This window comes from Juglans regia, chromosome 12 (assembly GCF_001411555.2).
Source record: "Juglans regia cultivar Chandler chromosome 12, Walnut 2.0, whole genome shotgun sequence".
NCBI classification, from domain to species: Eukaryota; Viridiplantae; Streptophyta; class Magnoliopsida; order Fagales; family Juglandaceae; genus Juglans; species Juglans regia.
In genome coordinates, this window is record NC_049912.1 from 9,426,851 (window position 1) to 9,448,215 (window position 21,365).

The following is a 21,365-nucleotide window of genomic DNA, read 5'->3' on the forward strand; positions in this document are numbered from 1 at the left end:
CAATGGATTTTGACAAAACCTCCCGCAAACGATATGAGCGACCCGCTTTTGCGAAAACAAAAATAGAAAAGTTGCTTGAGATTGAAAGATGAACAGATGGAATCCTTACCTATGAACGAAGGTAGGCGCGAGCGATTTTGGTAGTTGCTGTGAATTGAGAGGAAGAGAGGAACGCGGGACCAACGGCAATAGATTTAGGGTTCGTGCAATTGGGGATGTACAGTGATTTCCCAAATATGGAGAATGACTGTGGATCCCCTAAAACAAATCCCTATTTTAGGGAATGGGATGGGAGGCTCGTTTTGGATTTTTCCTAAATTTAATCTTTAAATTTTAGAGATAAAAGCACTTTACGCATCCGGATGGGGATGCTCTGATGAATTGAAGGAGTAAGAATTGAGTCGGTACTTGAGGTGAGAACCAAATGGTTATCTACTAAATTCTCGTATGTATTTATAACAAAATAATGTAAATAAATATGTTTTTTATATAAAAAAATAATAATAAATAAAAAGGTACAAAAAGGGTAACCGAAGGCTGAAAAGGAGAGTGAGTTGGCAATTGGCGTGAGGGCTTTGGGGGGCTGGAACTGGCTCGGACACGCACAGAGACTACAAGGCAAAAGGAGGACGAGGGGGAGGGCAGGAAAATCAAATCCCTGCAAATACCCATAAAACATTACATGTAACTACTTCTGCTACTCTCTGTCTGTCTGTCTCTCATGCACACCTATATTTTGTTTTTCTTTAAATTTATTTCTGTCGGAAATCAAGAAAATGAAAGCAGGAGGAGGAGGAAAGAAGAGGAACACTGACCCCGAGGCATTGGCTGCTCCAAGTGAAGCTGCTTCTTCTGGTGGTGGTGACTCAATGGCGGTGCCTTCGGGTGAAAAGGATCAGACCCAGGAGGAGAAAGTGCAAAGGGACGAGCTTCAGGACCAAGAGGAAAGAGAGCCTTCTGTTGCTGCCGTCGCTTCTGCTGAAGAGGCAGAAGAAGACGCCGAGGAGGAAGAAGATAAGGTTGATGAGGATGAAGCCCCTGTTGACGAAGACGCTGCGGCTGAGCGTCCCAAGCTCGACGACGGATTCTACGAAATTGAGTCCATTCGCCGCAAAAGGGTTCGCAAGGTAACGCTTTAAGGACCTCCCCTTTTTTTGGTTCTTAAAAATGTGTCAGGTAAACCCAAATGCTTCTTCAAAATATATCTCTTTGACTAGCGGAGGCAGGAATTTACATCAGTGGGGGCAGGATTTCCTAAAAGAAAGCACGTTCAGAATGAAAAAAAAGGGTGTTTGGCAACTCAAAAGGCTAGATTAGCTTAGTTTTCCATTATCTAGCCTAGTTTTCCATTATCTAAAAAATATGTTCAATTTTATATTTTCTGAATTTTGTGTTTAGTTTATATTAAATAAAGTACAATATGAGCTTCTAAAACACGTACACAATAATGCAGATAAACATGTAAGCTGTTTTATTAGAAAAAAAACAAATTGTTGCGTGTGAGATAATAAAAGCTATTCGAACTTAATTTAAATGTGTAGGGGAGGTCTGTTCAAGAAAAGTTGTTTCAAGAAAAGTTTGTTATATGTGTGGTGTTATCGTACCTATCAAAAGAAAAGTGTGTGGTGTTATCGTCAAGTGGGGGAGGGAAGGTGCCAATAGATTCCAAATATGGTGGTACTTGAAGGGAAGGGAAGGGAAAGGGGGGGGGGGGGCACTCTTTGGAGGCACAAGTTATTTATTGTGTGAGCTTGTGGAAAAACATTAGAAGGGGTTGTAGGGTATTTTCTCAACACATTAGATTAATAGATTCATGGTGGGGGTGGTTCTAGGATCAGTTTCTTGCATGATATTGTTGTGGTGATAGGGAACTCAAGAACACTTTACCCATGGTATATAGGATTTTGTGCAGACATGAGGCATCGGTGGCGGAGTTATTGGAGATTTTGGGCAGTTTTGCTCAGTAGAATATTCAATTCCTCTGGGCAGCCCCTGATTGAGAGGTGGTTCTTATAGAATCATTTAGCTTATTGTACTCTACCGGAATAAGGATTAAGAAGTAGATAAGATGTCGTGGAGTGCCTCTAGGAAAGGCAAATTCTCTGTCCTTTTATTTTATATGGTCACCTATAATCAGGATAATAATCACTTACCTTGGAGGAATGTTTGGAAGAGTAAGATGCCTTCAAAAGCTGCCTTCTTCGTATGGACATCAACATTAGGGAAGATCTTGACTATGGACAGCCTACGGAAATACCAAATTATTGGGATTGACTATTGTTCATATGTGTAGGAAAAGTGGTGAAACTTTGGACTTGCTACTTGATTGTGAGGTTGCCAAGACCCTATGGGATGATTTTTTTGGTAGAGTTGGGTTAGCATGGGTTATGCCCGAGAGTGCAGTCGATCTCCTTGCTAGTGGAGAAGTCTTAATGGTATCCTGCCAATCGCAACAATATGGAAGATGGTTCTCATATTCCTTTTGTGGTACATCTGGTGAGAAAAAATTATCTGAACTTCGAAGATAGGGAATGTTCGCTAGAGGAACTCAGAAGATCCTTTTTTCAACACATTTCTTTTTTTTTCTTCTTGGCAGTAGCTTTAGAGTATAATGGGCTAGCTTTAGAGTATAAGTTTTTTTTGTTCTTTTTCCTAGCTAGGTGTTCTCACTAATATTAATAAATTTTTACTTATAAAAAAAACTTTTAGAGACTTTTGTATTAGGTTCTGTTGAAGTTAGGGGTATAATGAAGAGTTGTTTGGGGAAAAGAAAAATAGATGTGTTTTGTATTGGGTTTTGTGTTTCTGTTTTGTCATAAAAATGGACACAAATGATTGGATGAAATTTTTTTTGAGAAATGAAATTGTTTGGAGTTCAGATGATGTTTGGGTTGAAAGGGCAAAATATTTTTGAATGACTTGGAACCCAAACATATTCTAAAACTTTTTAGGGTGTTGGACGGCATTTGATTTTACCCCCACCTTCCCTCCACCATTGACTGCTTTTATTTAGCATATTTTGTTTGGATTGCATTATTGGAATTAAATAAATGATGGACATTGTATATTTTTGTTGTTGTTGTTGTTTGTTTGTTGCTGGTGATCTGTGTGGATGGATGATGGTGGACATTGAAAATAGGGTCAGCCTCAGTATCTAATCAAATGGTGAGTCTCTTTCTTGCCTCTTTTGGAATCAATTGATCCCTCCCTCCCCTGTTTAGTGTTGCTGTTGCTTGTCAAATCAGTTAATTATTACTAAATTATAGTTGGAATGTATATTAAAGGCGTGGATGGCCGGAGGCAGCAAACACCTGGGAGCCGTTGGAGAATCTCCAGTCATGCTCTGATGTTATTTATTCATTTGAAGAAAGGTACTCTATTCCCTTTTCTTTCCATAATATGAAGCATCTTCATTGATTACTAAAAAGAATATATAAACCTTTTTTCTAGTGGGTTGAGTAGACAAAGTTAAAATTAGCCAGCTCGTTTCCTTCTAGATTGTTGTTTAACTGAGCTTAGTTGGTTTTATTTGTTTCTCACCACAAACAGCAGAAATGTGAATGTTTTTTTTCCTCTTCCTCAGTTCCTTATCAATTAAACAAAGACATGCAGAGTCTGTCCATTGGAGTTTACTATTTATGAATCTAAAATTGTTTTCTACCTGGTTTTGAAGTTTTCGATCGGGAAAGCATCGGAAACGCAAGCGCAAGCATGGGACTCCTTTTACTCAACCTAAGAAGAAGCAGCAGCGTTCTTCCATTGCTGCGTATGATTTAAGAGGTGTAGAAATAAATGTTATGACTGAAACTGGGAAATCTGCCCCTGCCCCCAAATCAGGCCTTACCAATCTTCATCCTGTCCCTCAATCTGCTCATGAAGAAGATAATAATCAGGAAATTGAAACTGCCATGCAAACAGTTGTTGAGAATGGTTGTGGGAATATTTGTCAGCAAATTGATGACAGAAATAATGGAAAGGAATATGATCCCAAGCTTAGTGAGCTTAAAACAACTGTGTTTACCAATGAGGCCAACCTGGAAAAACTTGCAATACATTTCGAAGAAGGCAAAGCTTCAGAGGGTGATGGCCCTGTAGATGGGGTACCCAATGTTGGTTGCATCGAACCATTTCAGAGCAATCGCCGTACTGGTGCTAAGAGAAGGAAGTCTGGTTCTGTGAAGAGGTTTAAACAAGAGTCATGCTTGTGTGAACCCGTTGTTGCGCATAATGCAAGAACTAGAAGTGGTGGCTCTGGCAGTAGATTTCAGCCACCAGGGACTGAAAATCCTGGTTACATTGGGGAGAATCCAAGTAGCAGGAATGGGGTTAATGGTTTCAAAAATGCATCTAATATCACCAGGATTATCAAGGCCATAGGCTATTCAGCTTCTGTATCAAACAATATCCAGGATGTGTCAGTAACCTTTACGGCTATAAGGTTTGTATCCTGGCTCCAAATCTTAGCCTTCTGTACTGCTAAGAATATGCTTATCATTTAATTTTCCTTCTCTACTCTAGCTTATGTGTGAAATATACTGGTTTATGCGGTATATGTGCATATATTTTGGATGTTTAACCGTTTAATTGTGTGATTGAGGTTTTCTTTTGAACCTAATTCTACATGATGCTTCAAGTCTTGTAGAATTAGGTTCAAATATGTCTTCTCCTTTACTTTATAGTTTTAGTTACTCATATATTTTAGAAACTGTACTCATAAAAAGTATTGGACTGTAAATTCTGGGTTTCAATTATGTCTAGTCTGCGAAGTTTCATGTTTGGTCAATTAGTTATTCTTTTAAAACAATTTTATATTATTTGGAACAGAAAATTGTTTGGAACATTGTGCTGTCAATATTTAGAATTAGAAAATTGTTGCCTAGAGTAATAGATAACACGGTTATGAATTATAATGGGACGGGGGAATTTCTTTGCGGATTCCTTTGTGAAACTGAAAGTTTGAATATCTTGTCAAACTTCAGGTCTAGTCAAGGTTTTGGGATTTTCCGATATGGTTGTGCTTATTTGACTGTGGAATTTTCACTCCCACATTTGTGTACTCAAGGCATAGGTCTACTTTTGGTGGGCATGCAGACAGTGGAACATTTTCTATCAGAGGCATTTTGGTGATTTTATAGATACTGGTATTTGATTTTGAAGTTCATTGATTGAGCTTTGTCTATTTCATTCTTGTTTGGGTCTTAATTTATTTTGTGGTGGTTTGCTTGTAAAAGCTAAGCCCTTGTGGAACAGGTTGACAGATGCTAAATGATAATAATATCTGTAAATTCCTGCATTTTTAACTTGATTTGTTTTGATTTCCTTCTTCATGGTCATTTGGTTGTAGAATCTTAGTGTGCTAAAGTTTAGGGCAGGAATAGCTACAGGCAGAGATTCCTTTTAGATCAGCTGCCGATGTTTTGTATTTACAAAGAAAGATTTCTTCTATTCCCTGAATGGCATACCAAGACCTGGCTCTAGACTATGAATTGTCACCTGAAACCTTTGTTATGATATCCTGGATTGTGTGGATTGTGAAACTGTTGCATATACATGTGTTATATTCGATATCTGCTAGACTTAAAACAACATTGAAGTCTAAAGGTTTGCAATTGTTTATTTTTAACTAATTTGATTAACTTCATCCCAAAAGACCATTTAGTTCTCTGTAGTGTTGGTAAAAGCGCACTTAAAGTACGCTTAAGTGCAAAGCACCAAGACTGAATTGCTTCGCTTACTAAAAGCAAAGTACATTTATGAAAAGAGCACCTTTTATGTGAGTTAAAAGTGTAGAAAAGTGTGTTTTGTAGTTTTTCTTTTAAATATATCTATATATATATATATATATAATGTTAGTTCAAGACCCAGAAAATGACTTAAGAAAATATTCTTAAATATTTATTTGATATTGGAGATTATTTACATACCATGGCACTGCATATTATCATACTCATGTATATTGCTTTGGGAAAAATCTGATTCACTATAATATTTTCCCTATAAATAAAATGCTTTCCGTCATCCTTTTAACTATCATCCTTTTAACTATCATCCTTTTATCATCCCCTGATGTGTCAACAAATGATTGATAGATAAGTGAAAATAACAAATAATTTTCCATTGAAATCAATTGACTCCTTGACAAAAGTCAAGTTGGGTTTCTACTTGGATTGATATTTTGAACACTTATGTACTTATAAAAAAATAAAAATAAAAATTGATCGCTTATGTTAGCATAGAAGTCAATACGTACTAGTATATTTTGATTTAACTATGTGTTTTAATTTGATTATGGCTAGCAAATATCATACATTCATATATTTTGTGAAGTACAAGAGAATTATATAATATGCTATGTTTAAATTTTATGCAATTAGATGGTTACTTGATTGTCATGTTGCATAATATCTAATAAATTAAATTTATAGGCAAATATATTACCATCTTGTTTTTTAACCCTTTTTTTACTATGTTTTATGGATTTATTGTTTTTATTGATCATGTTTTATGGATTTATTGATCATTTTTTAAAATGCGCATTTTACTTCAACCTGGCAAATATTTCAAGTAAGCTCTTGACGGTGTTTGCACTTAAATGTTCTTAGTGCTTTCACCAACATTAGTTCTGTTGGTCCTATGTCCAATCCAAAGAAAAACTTTAGTTCTTATTCTAAAGGGAGATTAATTTTGTTTAGCCACATCATTTTCTACTATAATTTTTTTATTAAATGAAGATTAAATAATATATGTAATGCAAGCTAAAGTTATTTAGGAAAATTTAGTCAAACACCCGAAGTGCTCTAGGATACTTAAATTTAGGACCATATGCCATTTTTTGAAATGACCCCATGTGGTATGGGTTTACTAGAAAGAAAAATCTCTCTTTATGTTTTCATCCTCCAACGTTAACCAAAAACACATGGCAATTTCACATATTGCCATGTACAATCTTTAATTTTATTTTTTTTTTGAAAAAAATTAAAACAAATTTTAAAAATAATAAAAGGTATTTTAATTAACGCAAGATATATTTGAAATTTTTAATAAAATATAAACAATGGCACCGCCACCCCATGGTGGCCAGCCCCCATCGGATGGTTAGAAATGGACCAACCACATGGTGGTGTCCAAAGCTCAGCCACCCTATGGTGGTTGTGCCTTTTTTTTTTTTGTCTTTTAAAATTTAAAATTTCAAAGCTTTTGTTATAAAAATTTATTTATCATTTTTAAATATTTTTTTATTTATCTTCTAGAAAAAATGAAAATATGAAGCATGATAATTTGTGAAGCTGCAACGGGTTTTTTTATTAACATTAACATTTGTGGATGGAAAAATTTATTGTGTCCTCTTTCTTATTAACCAATACCATAGAGGGTTATTTCTCAAAAAAATTATACAAGGTCCTAAACTTAAGTACACCATGGCATGGTGTGTGAGGGGGATTCTCCCGGTGCCAATAAAAAAAGGAAGAGAATATTCTATGAGCTTTTCAAGAATTTCATGAAAGTTGCAAATTCGTTGCTCTTATACCAAAGAAAATTGGGGATGTGGATATAAAAGATTACAGGCCTAAAAGCTTGGTGAGAGGAATGTACAAGATATCTCAAAAGTTATGTCCGGCTATGGTAGTTTTTTCTGATTTTATTTTTGATCTGGAGTTTTTGGACTTGCCTATGGTCGCGGGGGGTGCTTTCACATGGTCTAACGATCGAGTTTGGTTAAGGTTGGACTGGTTTCTTGTTTCCCCTTCTTGGGAGGCTCATTTTTTAGAGTGCTGCCAGAAAAGAATGTCTCGGGTATGTTCGGATCATTTTCCTATCATATTGGATTGTGGGGTATTCATGGGGGTCGTAGGTATTTTAAGTTTGAAAATATGTGGTTAAAAGCTGAAGGTTTTGTGGATATGGTGAGACATTGGTCTTCTTACCAATTTATTGTTACTCCGAGTTTTATATTGGCAAATAAGCTTAAAGCTAAATTAATGATTTGAAGAAGTGGATGTTGAAGTTTTTTGGAATGCCGATAGTCAAATGAAGTTCCTCTTCCTCTTTGAGGAGTTGCATAGGTTGGAGGAGAGGGCTGATATAGGGTTTTTATTGGAGGAGTTGAGTAGGAACAGTTCAGTGACTGCTGAACTTGGAAAGCTGATTTTGATGGAGATTTCGTGGAGGTAGAAATCTTGCTCTTGGTTGGAAGCAGATTGTTGTGCAAAGTTTTTTCATCGGGTAACCAATCTCATCATAGGAACCATGCTATTGAGATGCTCCATTCTGAAGGTCGTGTTATTGTAGATCATTCTGATATAAAGAACCATGTGGTTCATTATTTTTTTTTATAAGTAACCATGTGGTTCATTATTATGAGACACTTCTCTCGGAACAGCATTTGTGAAGGCCAAAACTTGATGGGCTAGTTTTTTAGACTATTGATATTGCAAGTGCAAATTGGTTGGAGAGACTGTTTGAGGAGGGTGAGGTGCACCGTGTGGTTAGAGGGATGGCTAGAGACAAAGCTCTTGGGCCGAATGGTTTCTCGATCGCATTTTTTCAAGAGTGTTGGGATATCGTGAAGGGAGATATTATGAGTGTTTTTCATGAATTCTTTTCTTGTAATTTGATAAATGCCTCAATACGACATTCTGAGCACTCATTCTTAAAAGGGCGGGGGCGACAGATGTCAAGGATTTTCGTCCCATTAGCCTTTTAAATGGGGTGTACAAGATTATTTCTAAGGAATTGGCTAATCATTTGAGTATGGTTGTGGAGAAGATAATTTTGAAACCTTAAAATGCTTTTGTTAAGGGGAAACAAATTTTTGATTCGGTTCTTATTGCAAATGAATGTTTGGAGAGTAGATTGAGAATGGGAGTGCTAGGTATTTTATGTAAGTTATATATTGAGAAGGCTTATGACCATGTGAATTGGGATTTTCTTTTACTTGAGAGATGTTGTATGTGGATTAAACATTGTGTAACCGCGATTCGGTTTTTTGTTTTGGTTAATGGTGTACTCCTGTTGTTTCTTTTAAAGCAAACGTGGTTTGAGACAAGGGTACCCGGTGTCCCCTTTTCTCTTTGTGATCATTATGGATGCGCTTAGTCAAGTCTTGGAGGTTGCGGTTGGTGTGGGATTTCTATCTAGCTTTTCAGTGGGAAGCACTAACAATGGTTTTATTAATGTCTCCCATCTTCTTTATGCAGATGACACATTACTATTTTGTGATACGGATCCGGGTCACATTCAGGCAATGAAAGCTCTATTGATTTATTTTGCAGTTGTTTCTGGTCTTAAGGTAAACCTTGGGAAGTCCGAGATGGTGCTGGTGGGCGAAGTAAGTAACATTAGAAGGTTGGCCAGGCCAATGAAATACTTGGGACTTCCACTTGGGGCCTCTTTCAAGGCTAAGGCTATTTGGGATGGGGTCATGGAGAAAATTGAGAGGAGATTGATTGGATGGAAAGGGTTGCACTTGCCAAAAGGGGGGAGAACCACTCTTATTAAGAGTACACTGTCTAATCTTCCCACTTATTTTTATCTCTTTTCCCATTGCCGCAAGTGTGGCTAATCGAATTGAGCAGATTTTCCGAGCTTTTTTTGTGGGGAGGAATTGGAGAGGAGATTAAGGGCAGGTTTGGGGGGTGAGATGAGAATTTTGTGTTTTGTTTTGAAGTTTAAAATATTATGTTTTAATATTATTATTGTTTTGGGATTTGAAAAAGGTGTATTGGGATTTGAAAAAATTGAATTGTTATTATATTTTGTATGGAGATTTGAAAAATGTGTAATGATGAGATGAGATGATATGAGAATTTTGTGTTTTGTCTCACCCCCAAACCTGCTCTAAGTTACACCTGGTCAAGTAGAATAAGGTATGTACACCGATTTCTAGTGGAGGGTTTCGAATTTGAAATATGAGGATTTTTTGATAAGGCACTCATTGGGAAATGGTTATGGAGGTACAAACAGGAAGGGAAGTCAAGTGAGAAGTGTGCATGGTATAGGTTTGTGGAAGAACATTAGAAATGGATGGGAGGCTTTTGCTCGTTTTATTACTTCTGCGATTGGTGATGGATCTAGGGTCAGATTTTGGCCTGACTTTTGGTGTGGTGATTCAGCTCTTAAGACCATGTTTCCCTCTCTTTTTCGGTTGGCTCTTAATCAGGAGGCTTCGGTGTTTGAGTTGTTGGATTGTTCTAGTGGTTCCCCACAGTGGAATGTTCGTTTTAGTGGAGCTGCTCATGATTGGGAAGTTGGAGTTATTTCTGATTTTTTCAGTTTATTGCATGCTTTGAATTTTGATATTAATGCGGTGGACAAGATGCTTTGGATGAAGACAAGGAGTAGGAAGTCAAAATTATATTTCATTCCCTTGGAAGTGTATTTGGAAAATTAAGGTGCCGCTGAAGATTGCTTTCTTTGGTTGAACAGAATCTCTTGGGAAAATTTTGACTCTGAATAATTTGAGAAAGCGGGGTCTCGTTGTAATGGGTTGATGTTATATGTGTAAGAAGAGTGGGGAGTCGGTGGATCGCCTTTTGCTTCACTGCTAGGTGCGAATGATGTTATGGGTGGAGATCTTTAACAGAACGGGTATTGCTTGGGTGATGCTCAAGAGGGTGGTTGATTTGTTTGCTTGTTGGCAAAGGTGTAAGGCCAATTCACATATTACAGATGCACGGAGAATGATACCTCTATGCATCATGTGGTGTCTATGGATTGAAAGGAATGGTTGAAGCTTTGAAGATAAGGAGCTTTCTCCGGATGAGCTTTGAAGTTTCTTCTTCCATTCTTTGTTTCTTTGGGCCTCATCTTGTGTTCTTAATGGAGATTGCTTAAATGATTTTCTTGTATTACTTTCTAGCTCCTTATGTTGTAACTAGGTGTATGCTCTTTGTATATCTCAAAAATGCTTGCCAACATATTGTAGTTGGTGGGTGAAAAGACTATTTCAAAACAACAAAATGCCTTACTAGAAGTAGACAAATTTTAGATTTAGCTCATATTTTTATTTAGTGTCTAGATAATGGAATTAAAACTGGAGTGCCCAAGGTGTTTTTGCAAAGTGGATATTGAGAATCCATATGATCATGTCAATTGGGAGTTCCTTTTATTTTTAATGGAAAGGTGCAGATTTGGGAAAAAAATAGTGATCCTGCATTGCACATTGCATCTCTATTTTGGGTCTCTGTTTCAGTAAACAGCACTCCCTTTGAGTTATTTGGCAGGTCTAGAGTCTTGCGACAGGGTGATCCCTTGTCACCATTGCTCTTTGTTATTTTCAAGTAGGTGTTCAGTGAAATGCTGACAATGTTGATAGAAGGGAGTTTTGTCTCAGGTTTCTCTGTGGGGGCTAGAAACACTGAAGCAATTAATCTATCTTATCTTTTGTATGCAGATGATAATGATCCAAATCACCTTTAGTGTTTGCAAATGCTGTTCTTATGTTTCGAAGCGGTATCTGGACAAAAGCTGAATTTAGCTAAGTCTGAATTGTTTCAAGTGAGGTGGCTAATGTGGATAGCTCGACAGGTATTCTGAATTGCAAGGTATCTTACTTACGAATGAAGTATCTAGGTCTTCCACTGGGGGCCACCTTTAAGGCAAAGAACATACAGAATGAGATTATTGAGAAGATAGAATGTCACTTAGCCAGTTGGAAGAAGATGAATTTATCCAAAGGTGGTAAGATCACTTTGATCAAGAGCACTCTTTCTAGCATGTCCACATATTTTTTCTCTTTTTCCACTTCCTTCTAGTGTTGCTATGTGCATTGAGAAAATGAAGTGAGACTTCCTATGGGCGGACTAGGAAAAATCCATTTGGTTTGTTGGGCCAAGATTTGCGCTCCAATTTTGGAGAGTGGGTTTTGGGTTCATCATCTGCTTCTGTTCAATCGTTCTCTTTTGGGGAAGTGGTAGTAGCGAATACCAAAATGAGAGATGCTTTTTGGAGAAAGATGGTGGATTCCGAGTAAGAATGCTTGTAGGGTGGATGGAGTACAAATGAGGTACAAGGGCCTTATGGGATAGGTCTATGGAAGAATATAAGGAGAGGTAGGGGCATTTTTTTTTTTTTTTTTTGCTCATATCAGATTTTAGGTGAGAGATGGATCTAGGATTAGATTTTAGCATGATGTGTGGTGTGGGGTTGGGTCCTCAAGGAAACATTTCCAAAAGTGTCTAGCGTTGCTTGTGCTAAGTGGGCTTCTATAGCCAACAATTTGTAGATGTCTAGTAATGCTACTCAATGGAATGATAGTGTCATAAGAGTGGGGCAAGATTGGGAGATGAATGCTTTTAGTGAGTTTTATAATCTGTAATAATCCACTTGATTTAGAAGAGTGAGGATAAGATTTGTTGCGCTCTGTCAAAGAAGGGTTGTTCAAAGTTTGTTCTTTTATAATATCCTTCGTCTTCATGATGACAACCCATTCTCGTAGAAGAGTACTTGGTGGACAAAGGCACCCATGAGAGTATCATTTTGAACTTGGACAGCTTCCCTTGGGAAGATTCCCACAATGGACAATTGGAGGAAGAGCTGCATGTGTACGAGAAGTGGGGGATTTCTATCATCTCTTAATTAACTATGAATAGGGCTTAAAATAAATAATACTACTCGACAAGCCACTCGAGATCGGCTGAGTTAAACTTGAGTTCAGCTCGATTCGTTTATTAAATGAGCTGTTCATGAAACACAAAATTCTGATCATTTATGAAATGCTACAACTTGTACAAAGCTCGGCTCGACTCGTTTAAGCTAGTATAAGCTTGAATAACTTCGTATTTATTTTTTGTATACTATTATCTCTATATTTATAATGGTTATATAAAAGATTATTTTGAAGACAGGAGCGTTCATTAGAAGAACTTGCTCGAAGTAGCTGGTGAACAAGCTCGAATTTGCTCAAATATCAAGCGAGCTGTTCGTGAACATAAAATTCAACTCAATGAAAAGATCAAGCTCGACTTTTGTTCGAATAAAAATTAAATGAACGAGGCTTAACCACCTACTACTCGCTTGAGCTCAGCTCGTTTACGCCCTTAAATGTGAGGTTGCAAGTGCAATGTGGAGTGACTTTCTATAATCAGATTGGAATGGCTTGGATTATGCCTAAAAGAGTTGTGGAACTTTACCATGCTTGTAGAAGGCTAGGTGGAAGTTCGCAAATCACAGCAGTGTGGAAGATAGTGGTAACACCCCGCCTAATTACCTATTAGGATTAACCCTTAATCTCCCTTAGAATGAGCTTATAATACTATATTATATTTTTGGGCTTTATATTTTTTTAGCATAAGATTTATTTATTTATTTTTCCCCTTAAGGGAGTTAGTTAGATTTGTTTTACCTATTAAACTATGGCACTTGCGTTATTAGTGGTTAAAGCTTAAGGGTTAAGTATAGGTGGTTTAGTAAGCAAGCCTATTAGTGCTACACTTAAGGCCCTTAAACCCTTAGAATGTTATGGGCTAAGATTTAGGTGTCGTTTGGATTCGAAGATGAGTTGAGATGAGTTGAGATGGGTTGTGAATAATAGTGAGATGAGTTGTGAATAGTAGTGAGATTTGTGAGTTAAAGTTGTAGAATCGTAGTGAATAGTAGTGAGATGAGTTGAGATGAATTGAGATGGGCTGTGAATACAAACGAGGCCTTGAACCAAGCCTTATAAGAGTTTAAGGAGAGGTTTGGATTCAAAACCCACCTCAATGCATCTCAACTCATCTCATCTCATCTCATCATTACAATTTTCTCAAATTCCTACACAAAATATAATAAACAATTTAACTTTTTCAAATCCCAAAACAACTTTTCAAAATTTCCACACCAAATATAATAAATAATTAAATTTTTATTCTACTATTCACAAACCATCTCAACTCATCTCTGAATCCAAACCTCTCCTAAGACTTTGGGGATAGCCTTGGAAAGATTTGACCAAAGTGTGAGGAAGGCATAAGGCCTTTTGGGCCTAACTTGGTGTTAGCTTTGACCCATGGCCCATTTATGATAAGGCAAGCCTTTCAAGCCCCATCTTTGTGGATCTTGACCTCTTAAAATCTGGAACCAAGGCCTCCCATCAACCCACACCCAAAGCCCATAAACCATGCAACTCCCACTCATGGCCTTTTTAAGCCCAACAAGGCTCAAAGCCTTTGTCTTGCATTTTCACACTTCAATTTTTTTTTATAAGTAACATTTTCACGCTTCTATTTGAAGCTCACATACACCATACTTTTGGTTTCCCTCAAGTCCAAGTAGTACCCCACGTCCCTTAGGACTCTCAATTGTCCATAATTAAGCTTCTAACTTGAGTTAAGGACATTAGTCAACTTACCCATGATTAGTGATCTTTAAACCATGTTTTGAGTTTAATTTTCTTCTTAATCTTTTTAGCCATTTTGATCTGAAATTTACTTGTTTTATTATTCAGTTGCATCATTCTTAGATCATATTAGAACCCTAGATAAATCTCCACACGTCATTAAGGGTAATGAGATGTCAAAACCCTCAACCTACACTAATCGGCACATGTGTACTCTTGTGTGCATTAGACTGAACAGCCCCTAGCCCAAGCTTTTTGTGCCTTTTTCTCAAAGTCATTATTGTCTTTTAGCACCTCAAAATACTCATTTCAATGCAGACTTGGTGGACAAAATTGGTTCCAAGAACCAAACCAAAAACCCAAAAACCAACTACACCTATACAAACCGAATGCCTTGCAATTTGGTTTTATTTTTTGCTCTCAAATGACCCACTCCCTCATGCCACTTCCATCACCATCCAATCCCCAAGAGACCCTCAGATTCATTATGGAAATTGACCAAAATTTTTTCCCACGAAAAATAACACAAAACCGATGGCATCAAACCACCACCACTCGGCAACACCCTTCCATTCACCTCTTCCCTTTGAGCTGCCACTTCATCATCACTTGGCAGCCAATCCCCCACCTTCCACCACCTGGAAAAGCCTTCCAAGATTGACTCATGACCTGCATAAATCAGCCATGAAGAGAGGACAAGAGGGTGAGTCAAGAAATTATCAAAACTGTCCAGAATTTCAGCCTTGAACCTGACAGCTACTATGCTTGATGTCATAAACTATTTTCATTTTTTTTTTCCTTCTAATGATGCCCCATGGCAGCACCTGCACCCTCTCCTTGCATGGCAGCACCTGAAAGTGAAGAAAATCATTTGATTTGGGTCACTATTCACCTGCACTAGGTGATGCAACCAAGCTGGAATTCAAACCTCCTTCTCCACTGCCCACTTCACCCAACCACCATGGACCAAGGCCAACGTTCCTTCCCCTTCCCACATAGCCTCCTATAAATACTTCCCTCACCCCATTTCCTGCACACCACTTCTCCAAGCCTCCTCTTGAGCATTGAGAGCCTTCTTCCTTTAGAAAGTCTAGAGTGAATCCGAAAGGGGTGTTATCGAGTATTCTTGTGTTGGGAGCTTTAGAGGGCCACGGAAATTGTAAGTTTTCTTGCCCTAGATCTTAGTTTGCGTGTTATGTTTTGCTTTTAAGTGTTGAAGTGAATTTTGGTTGAGTTTAGAAAAGGTTACCATTCTTAAATCAAAACAAGGTTGGCTTAAGTGTTGAAATTGTTTTAAGTGGGAATTTTAGCTATGACATGTCTTAGCATATTTTGATATGATTTATTAATGTCTTAGAATGATTATTGAAGGTTTGATTTTGAGATTAGAAGCATGCCATGATAGGTTTTAACTCTTTTGAATTGATCATTGAAGCATGCATGGATTTTGATTAAGTTTGTGATTAAGGCATGAAGTCTTGATTTTATCACCTAGGCTGGAGTAAAATGCATTTAGAAAAACCTTGTGATTGGGTAAGAATGAAAATACATGGTTTGGGTGAATTTTGAAGCATGCCTTTGTGATTTAGGCTAGAAGCATCATGCTTGATTAATTGATGATTAATGTAGATTATGGTTTTTAGCCATGATTAAGTGTTGGGATGAATTTGTTCACCTAAGATTAAGCTTTTAACATGTCATTAAGGATTATAGTAATTATTTGCACTTAAAGAAATTGAATATGCATGCATTTGTAAGGGTCAATAGTTGAAAGTACACTTGGCATCAACTAGAGTCCATGCCACGGGTTGGGTGTATTTGGACTAGTTCCACTTTGATTTTTGGAATTCTAAGGGCATAGATAATTTTAGAGCATAGAATATATGAAGTTGTGAATTTTGGTGGAATTTGGAGTTCGTTTGCAAACAGTGAAAAATTAGGGCCTTAGTGGCAATTTTGGAAAGTTTAGGGGTTTTTAGTAAATGCCCATTTTTGAAACCCTTTGATTATGAGCATCTTCCTTGACAACATAACTTTGATTACAACCGCTATGATTAACGCACACGGGAAGTTTGATGCCACATTCATGTTATATGATACATTGAGTACATGACCACTTGCCTACATGACATGAAATTTTCACCATTCTAGCATATTGCATATAAATATCATTTTCACATGAAAGCTTGCTACATATGCACATGTCATGAATTACAATTTTTCAAGCATAGCATGAAAATAATTTTTTTCACAACCCCAAAGATTAGGATGGAGAATTATCCTAATGGAGCTCCTCTGTCTACTTTGGAGTGAGTAAAAATGGAGTGGGTTTTACGTTGGGGGTATCGGCATAGAGACATTTGCAATGGAATGTCATTCGCCTCAAGTGACTTCTGTACTCAAAGAGAATATGGCTCCCTCGTCGGAGTTGAAGGAAAATGGTGTCAGACCATTGGTGACTGGATTCGCTGAAGTTGCGTATAAAGGGTCACCAGAGGTAAAGGGACTTGATGTCATACCATTGGAGAAAACCAATGGAGTTGCTAAGGAGGTACCGGATTTGAATATGGATTTGGCATTGGTGCAGGTGGATACTGTGTCTGGGGATATTGTGGCTCCCTTGGTCTCTCTTCTTCCAATGGCAGATTATATTCTACCTAAAGTTAACGAGATTTAGCAGTTCGTGAGAATTTCACCTGGAGGATGTGAAGACCAATTTAAAGAATTAATTACTGCGATCGAGGCAAGCCATGCGCTTGAAACTGAATCAAGTTTCAAGAAAAGCAAGGAGTTACGTCTTTTTTCGGGAATCAACTACGACGCTAAAGATGGTAGCTCATCTAGAGTGAAGTCTAAAGGCAGGGTATTGTGAAGACGGGAAAACAAGGGGTTGGAGTGGGGTTTTTGGGTAGAGTTTTAGTTCTACGGGAAGCAAGGGGTTGGGGTCGGGTTTACTATTATGGGTAAGGTATTCTCTTGTATTCATTCAGTGTACCTAGTTACTCCTTTTGATATATATATATATAATATTTTTACTTATATAAAAAAAAAATGGAGTGATAACCCCTAGGTTGACAAAGAACAGTCAACGGACTTCGAATGGTTTTTTTAAAGACGCCAAAGCGAAGTCAAAAGATTGATTAAAGAGGAGCCAGGTCTCGACAAAAGATTAGACCTCATCTTGATGTTTATAGCTCTAAACCTTCGTGCATTAGAATGCATGAAGCAGTTGATTTAGCCATGGAGACTTATTATCAAAAATAATTGTACTAAGATTATGCTACCTTATGATTTGAACTTATGATGGTTATGAATAACATTAGGATGTATTAGTTTTTTTTGGCTTAAGTATTTCTTAGTCACCCATTTTCCGCTGCGACTATTGCATACTGCTAGATGCATTTATAGAATGCATTGCATATTAACTGTCATGAACGGAGGTATATAACCTTGTGTTACATGTCCCGACGCTCTAAGTCTTCATTTTATCCCAAACAAAGGTTGGGGGCGTCACAATAGCCCTAATGCCTTATTTTGGTATTTATGGAATAAAGAAATGATAGAGTTATTTTGATTGTGAACACGGAGGAGCTCAAGAATTTCTTTATCTATAGTTTTCTCCTGTGGACTGCATCTATAAACTTTAATGGACTTTGTTTAGATGATTTTTTAGTATCTTTTTCTTCTAATAGTTAGGTCTCTCTTGTATGCCGCCTCTATGTACTTGGGCTTCAGCTTTGTGCTTATTAATAAAGATCGTACAATAATAATAAAATGGCTTGAAGTATGATAAACTTAGTTACATATAATATTTTTTGTGTACTAAAATTTAGCTACTCCTACCCATCACATACACTGTTTATTCAATGCCCAAAAGCTTCTTCACTAGTTCCCATCAGATCCTTGGGCAGCACAAACTTCTCACTGTTTTTAATTGTACCATGATTTATTTAGTTGCAAAGCTTCTTTCCTAAATCATCTATGTCTATCTCCATCTCTGTTTCTCCTCCCTCTATCAAGCATGAGTTCTAATGTTTGAATGAATACCAATATCTGAAAAGGGTAGCTTATAGGGCTCATGTCCTGGTATGTCTTGCATGTTTTGTTCGAATATCACTGTATATACATCATATCTTTGCTTAATCTTCATCAATTTTATGACGGCAATACATTACTGCATTTTTAATATGAGAAGATTTGAAATTTTCATGTCATAAAAATTTTTGCTGTGATATTGCTCAGAGATGAATGATAACCGATGCGTTTTACCAGTACAGCTGTATGTTATATATGCTACCGTTTGTATGGCACGTACATTTGGCGATGTGCATTTTGTTAGTGTTTGTGATTCCACTTGTTATGTTTGCTCGCGTTGGAAAACTATTACGGTTATGTTGGCAATTTTATTTAGAAAGCCTGCATTTGGACATGGCTTAATATATTATTATGATCTATCTGAACAACACGACCTGCTTGATTAGTCAAGTTCTAATCTTGACAGAACTAATAGGATCCATTATTCTCTGTGGGCATCTGGCATAAGAAACGAAGTCAATTCCATTGAGAAGGGAACTGGGAACTGTGCAAGTTCACGTTTAATAAAAGAGCTGACATGCTGCTAGATTTCTTTTAAAGATAATTGCCCAATTTTGTTTATATGTGTGCCGTGTTTCTCTTTTAATCACTCTAAAGCCTGATTCTCATGTGGTTGCCTTTGTAAAGGTCTGATGGAACAGAAGTGACAGTGGACAACAAGTTTCTCAAGGCTAACGATCCACTTCTGGTAATTGATGCACTGCCTTGTGATTACAATGTTCCTTACCAATTCTGCACTTAGTATCAATGTTAACGAATATCATTAATATTTTGTGCCTGCTATTATGCTTACCTTATTTTCTTGTTCTAGTTGATCAACTTTTATGAGCAACATCTGCGGTACACTCCATCGGTGGACAGATGTATAGACGGAGAGTGAGTGAAGCCATTTCTGCATCATCTTTTCAGCTAGTTTTATACAGTGATGTACTTTTGTAGTCGCAGGATAGTGCAGGATATAACAAATGCAATCCTTCTTGGTAATTAACTGTGTAACCACCTTTAATTTACATAGCAGCAGCCCATCTGTGTCTCACTCTCTGTATCTCTCCATATGACTGCATATGCCTATTCTCTAGATAGTTACCATGATGATTAGGAACTCGAGTTTTAAATTTAACTCTGTATTTTGTGATAAATGTCATTTTTATTCAGTGATGCATCCTCATCTTCATTTTCTCTCTAGAATTGGTACAAAAAATATGCAGGAAATCAAGCTGTGTTCTAAGAATAGTTCTGACATTACAGGTAAAAAAAATAGAAAAAGAATAAAAACCGTGTTCCACATCCACGATGTTTTGTTTAGTACTAGTTTTTCCTGTCATCTCACTGCTAGAATACAAACTTCTTGACGGCGTCGAAGGAGAAAGATTCAAAGATGTCATTTTCAGTGGTGGCATCGGTCTGTCATCAACTTCTATGAAAACTCGAGACTTGGAAAAAATCAGCTTAATCAATGGTTTCCAATATTCTATCCTTCGTCGGTAATGATTTTAGATCCCGTTTAGATACAAAAATATTTTTAATTCATATTATTTCATCATTATAATTTTTTTAAAATCTTATACAAAATATAATAAATAATTCAAATTTTTCAAATTTTAAAGTAATAATAATATTAAAAAATAATATTTTAATAATATTTTATTCAATTTATTTAAAATTATTTCATCTCATCGTATCTTACAATAATAATCAATATTTTTTTAAAATAAAGGTATTTACGTAAGCTGTAAAGTGATATTATATTGGTAAGTTATTTTGTAAGAATATTCTTCATTTGAAAAATAGTTGTATAAATGATTGTAAAAAAAAAATTGTATGTCTATCATTTTTTCATTTTCTTCTTATTGAATTGGTCTGATCTTTCTTGATTTTCTTATTTTTAAACAAAGCCCAATCTTGTTGGCACAGGATCTTCTCAATTTGAAGTGTAATGGATGGTATCCATTTAGTTTAAAATATCAAATATATGTTGATAAATGAAATGACAAAATTATCCCATATTCTAAAGTAAATAAATATTATCATTTCACATTCTAGATTGTTTAGAGAATCCATATCCCTTCTTGGGTTTGCCTTCAAGCCGTGGGGGTAAAAATAAAATATTAAAAATTTTGTTTATGAACATATCTTAGAAAAATAAAATTTACAAACTGATGTGGCTATATGTAATACGTTAGATCTATTTTTTTAAAATTATAATTTAATGTATAATTTATTTGTTAACATCGTTTTTATGAACATGAATTCTATGTATCAGCCATTATTCACTTTCACACCTCACACCTATATTTTTTTTTAATAAAGTGTGGGGTGGGTGAGTAATTTTATATACAATTGTGAAGTGTGTAAACGTTGCATAATCATTTTAAAAAATAGTAAATATCATTATTAAAAAATTAATTTTTTTATGTAAATCTCATATTTTATTAATTTTTTTAAAAAAGATGATCCGGCGGTTACACAATTCTTTTTATGAATTCAACGTTTGTCTCGAAGATAAAGTTGGGGTCGCTCATCAAACCATAGATACAAGCCAACCGAAAGAATCGAAAGTGTGTTAGAAGTCCTCTCCACCTACAACTACCAAAAAGCCTTCTTTATCCTATTTATCTGTGTCAACTCAGTGCACAAGCCGAGAGAGAGAGAGATGGTGGTAGCCTTAGGATGGAGATAAGAGGACCATCACCAGTGGTACCTTGTATAGCGGTGGTAGCCTTGGGATGGTTTATCTGTGGGCCAACACTGCTATCCATTCTGGAAAGTACTGTTGCTATTTGTCAGATTGGCGCAGACATGGAAGGCATTGCCGCCTTCTCTATTCTGATTCTGCTGCTGCTTTTCCTTTTACTGCTTATACACTTGTTCTCTTTATTGTTTCCCACTCATGGCATCTCTTCTTTCGGTGTCATGCAGCAGCAGCCACCCAATCACTCTGCAGATGTTGCTG

General features: G+C 36.6%; 1 protein-coding gene across 3 annotated transcripts; it reads left to right on the plus strand.

Moving 5' to 3' along the window:
* Nucleotides 1-517: 517 nt before the first annotated feature.
* Nucleotides 518-19,586, plus strand: LOC108988750 (chromo domain protein LHP1). 3 transcript variants are annotated; one of them, XM_018962092.2, is made up of 7 exons: nt 518-684; nt 774-1,127; nt 3,140-3,165; nt 3,285-3,371; nt 3,674-4,438; nt 19,040-19,100; nt 19,224-19,586. In XM_018962092.2, exons 2-7 carry the CDS (start codon nt 777-779, stop codon nt 19,290-19,292), a joined length of 1,359 nt encoding a protein of 452 aa, XP_018817637.1. In that variant the 5' UTR covers nt 518-684; nt 774-776; the 3' UTR covers nt 19,293-19,586. The 3 variants fall into 3 exon arrangements, with proteins under 3 accessions (XP_018817637.1, XP_018817639.1, XP_018817641.1); XM_018962094.2 differs by having other exon boundaries at nt 556-684; nt 3,146-3,165; XM_018962096.2 differs by having other exon boundaries at nt 556-684; nt 787-1,127.
* Nucleotides 19,587-21,365: the final 1,779 nt, after the last annotated feature.

Coding starts and splice junctions, on each gene's coding strand:
- LOC108988750 (XM_018962092.2), top strand. CDS start 777: ATGAAAGCAGGAGGAGGAGGAAAGAAGAGGAACACTGACCCCGAGGCA. Junction 3,166..3,284: donor CCTCAGTATCTAATCAAATG/GTGAGTCTCTTT, acceptor TGTATATTAAAG/GCGTGGATGGCCGGAGGCAG. Junction 19,101..19,223: donor AGGCTAACGATCCACTTCTG/GTAATTGATGCA, acceptor TTCTTGTTCTAG/TTGATCAACTTTTATGAGCA.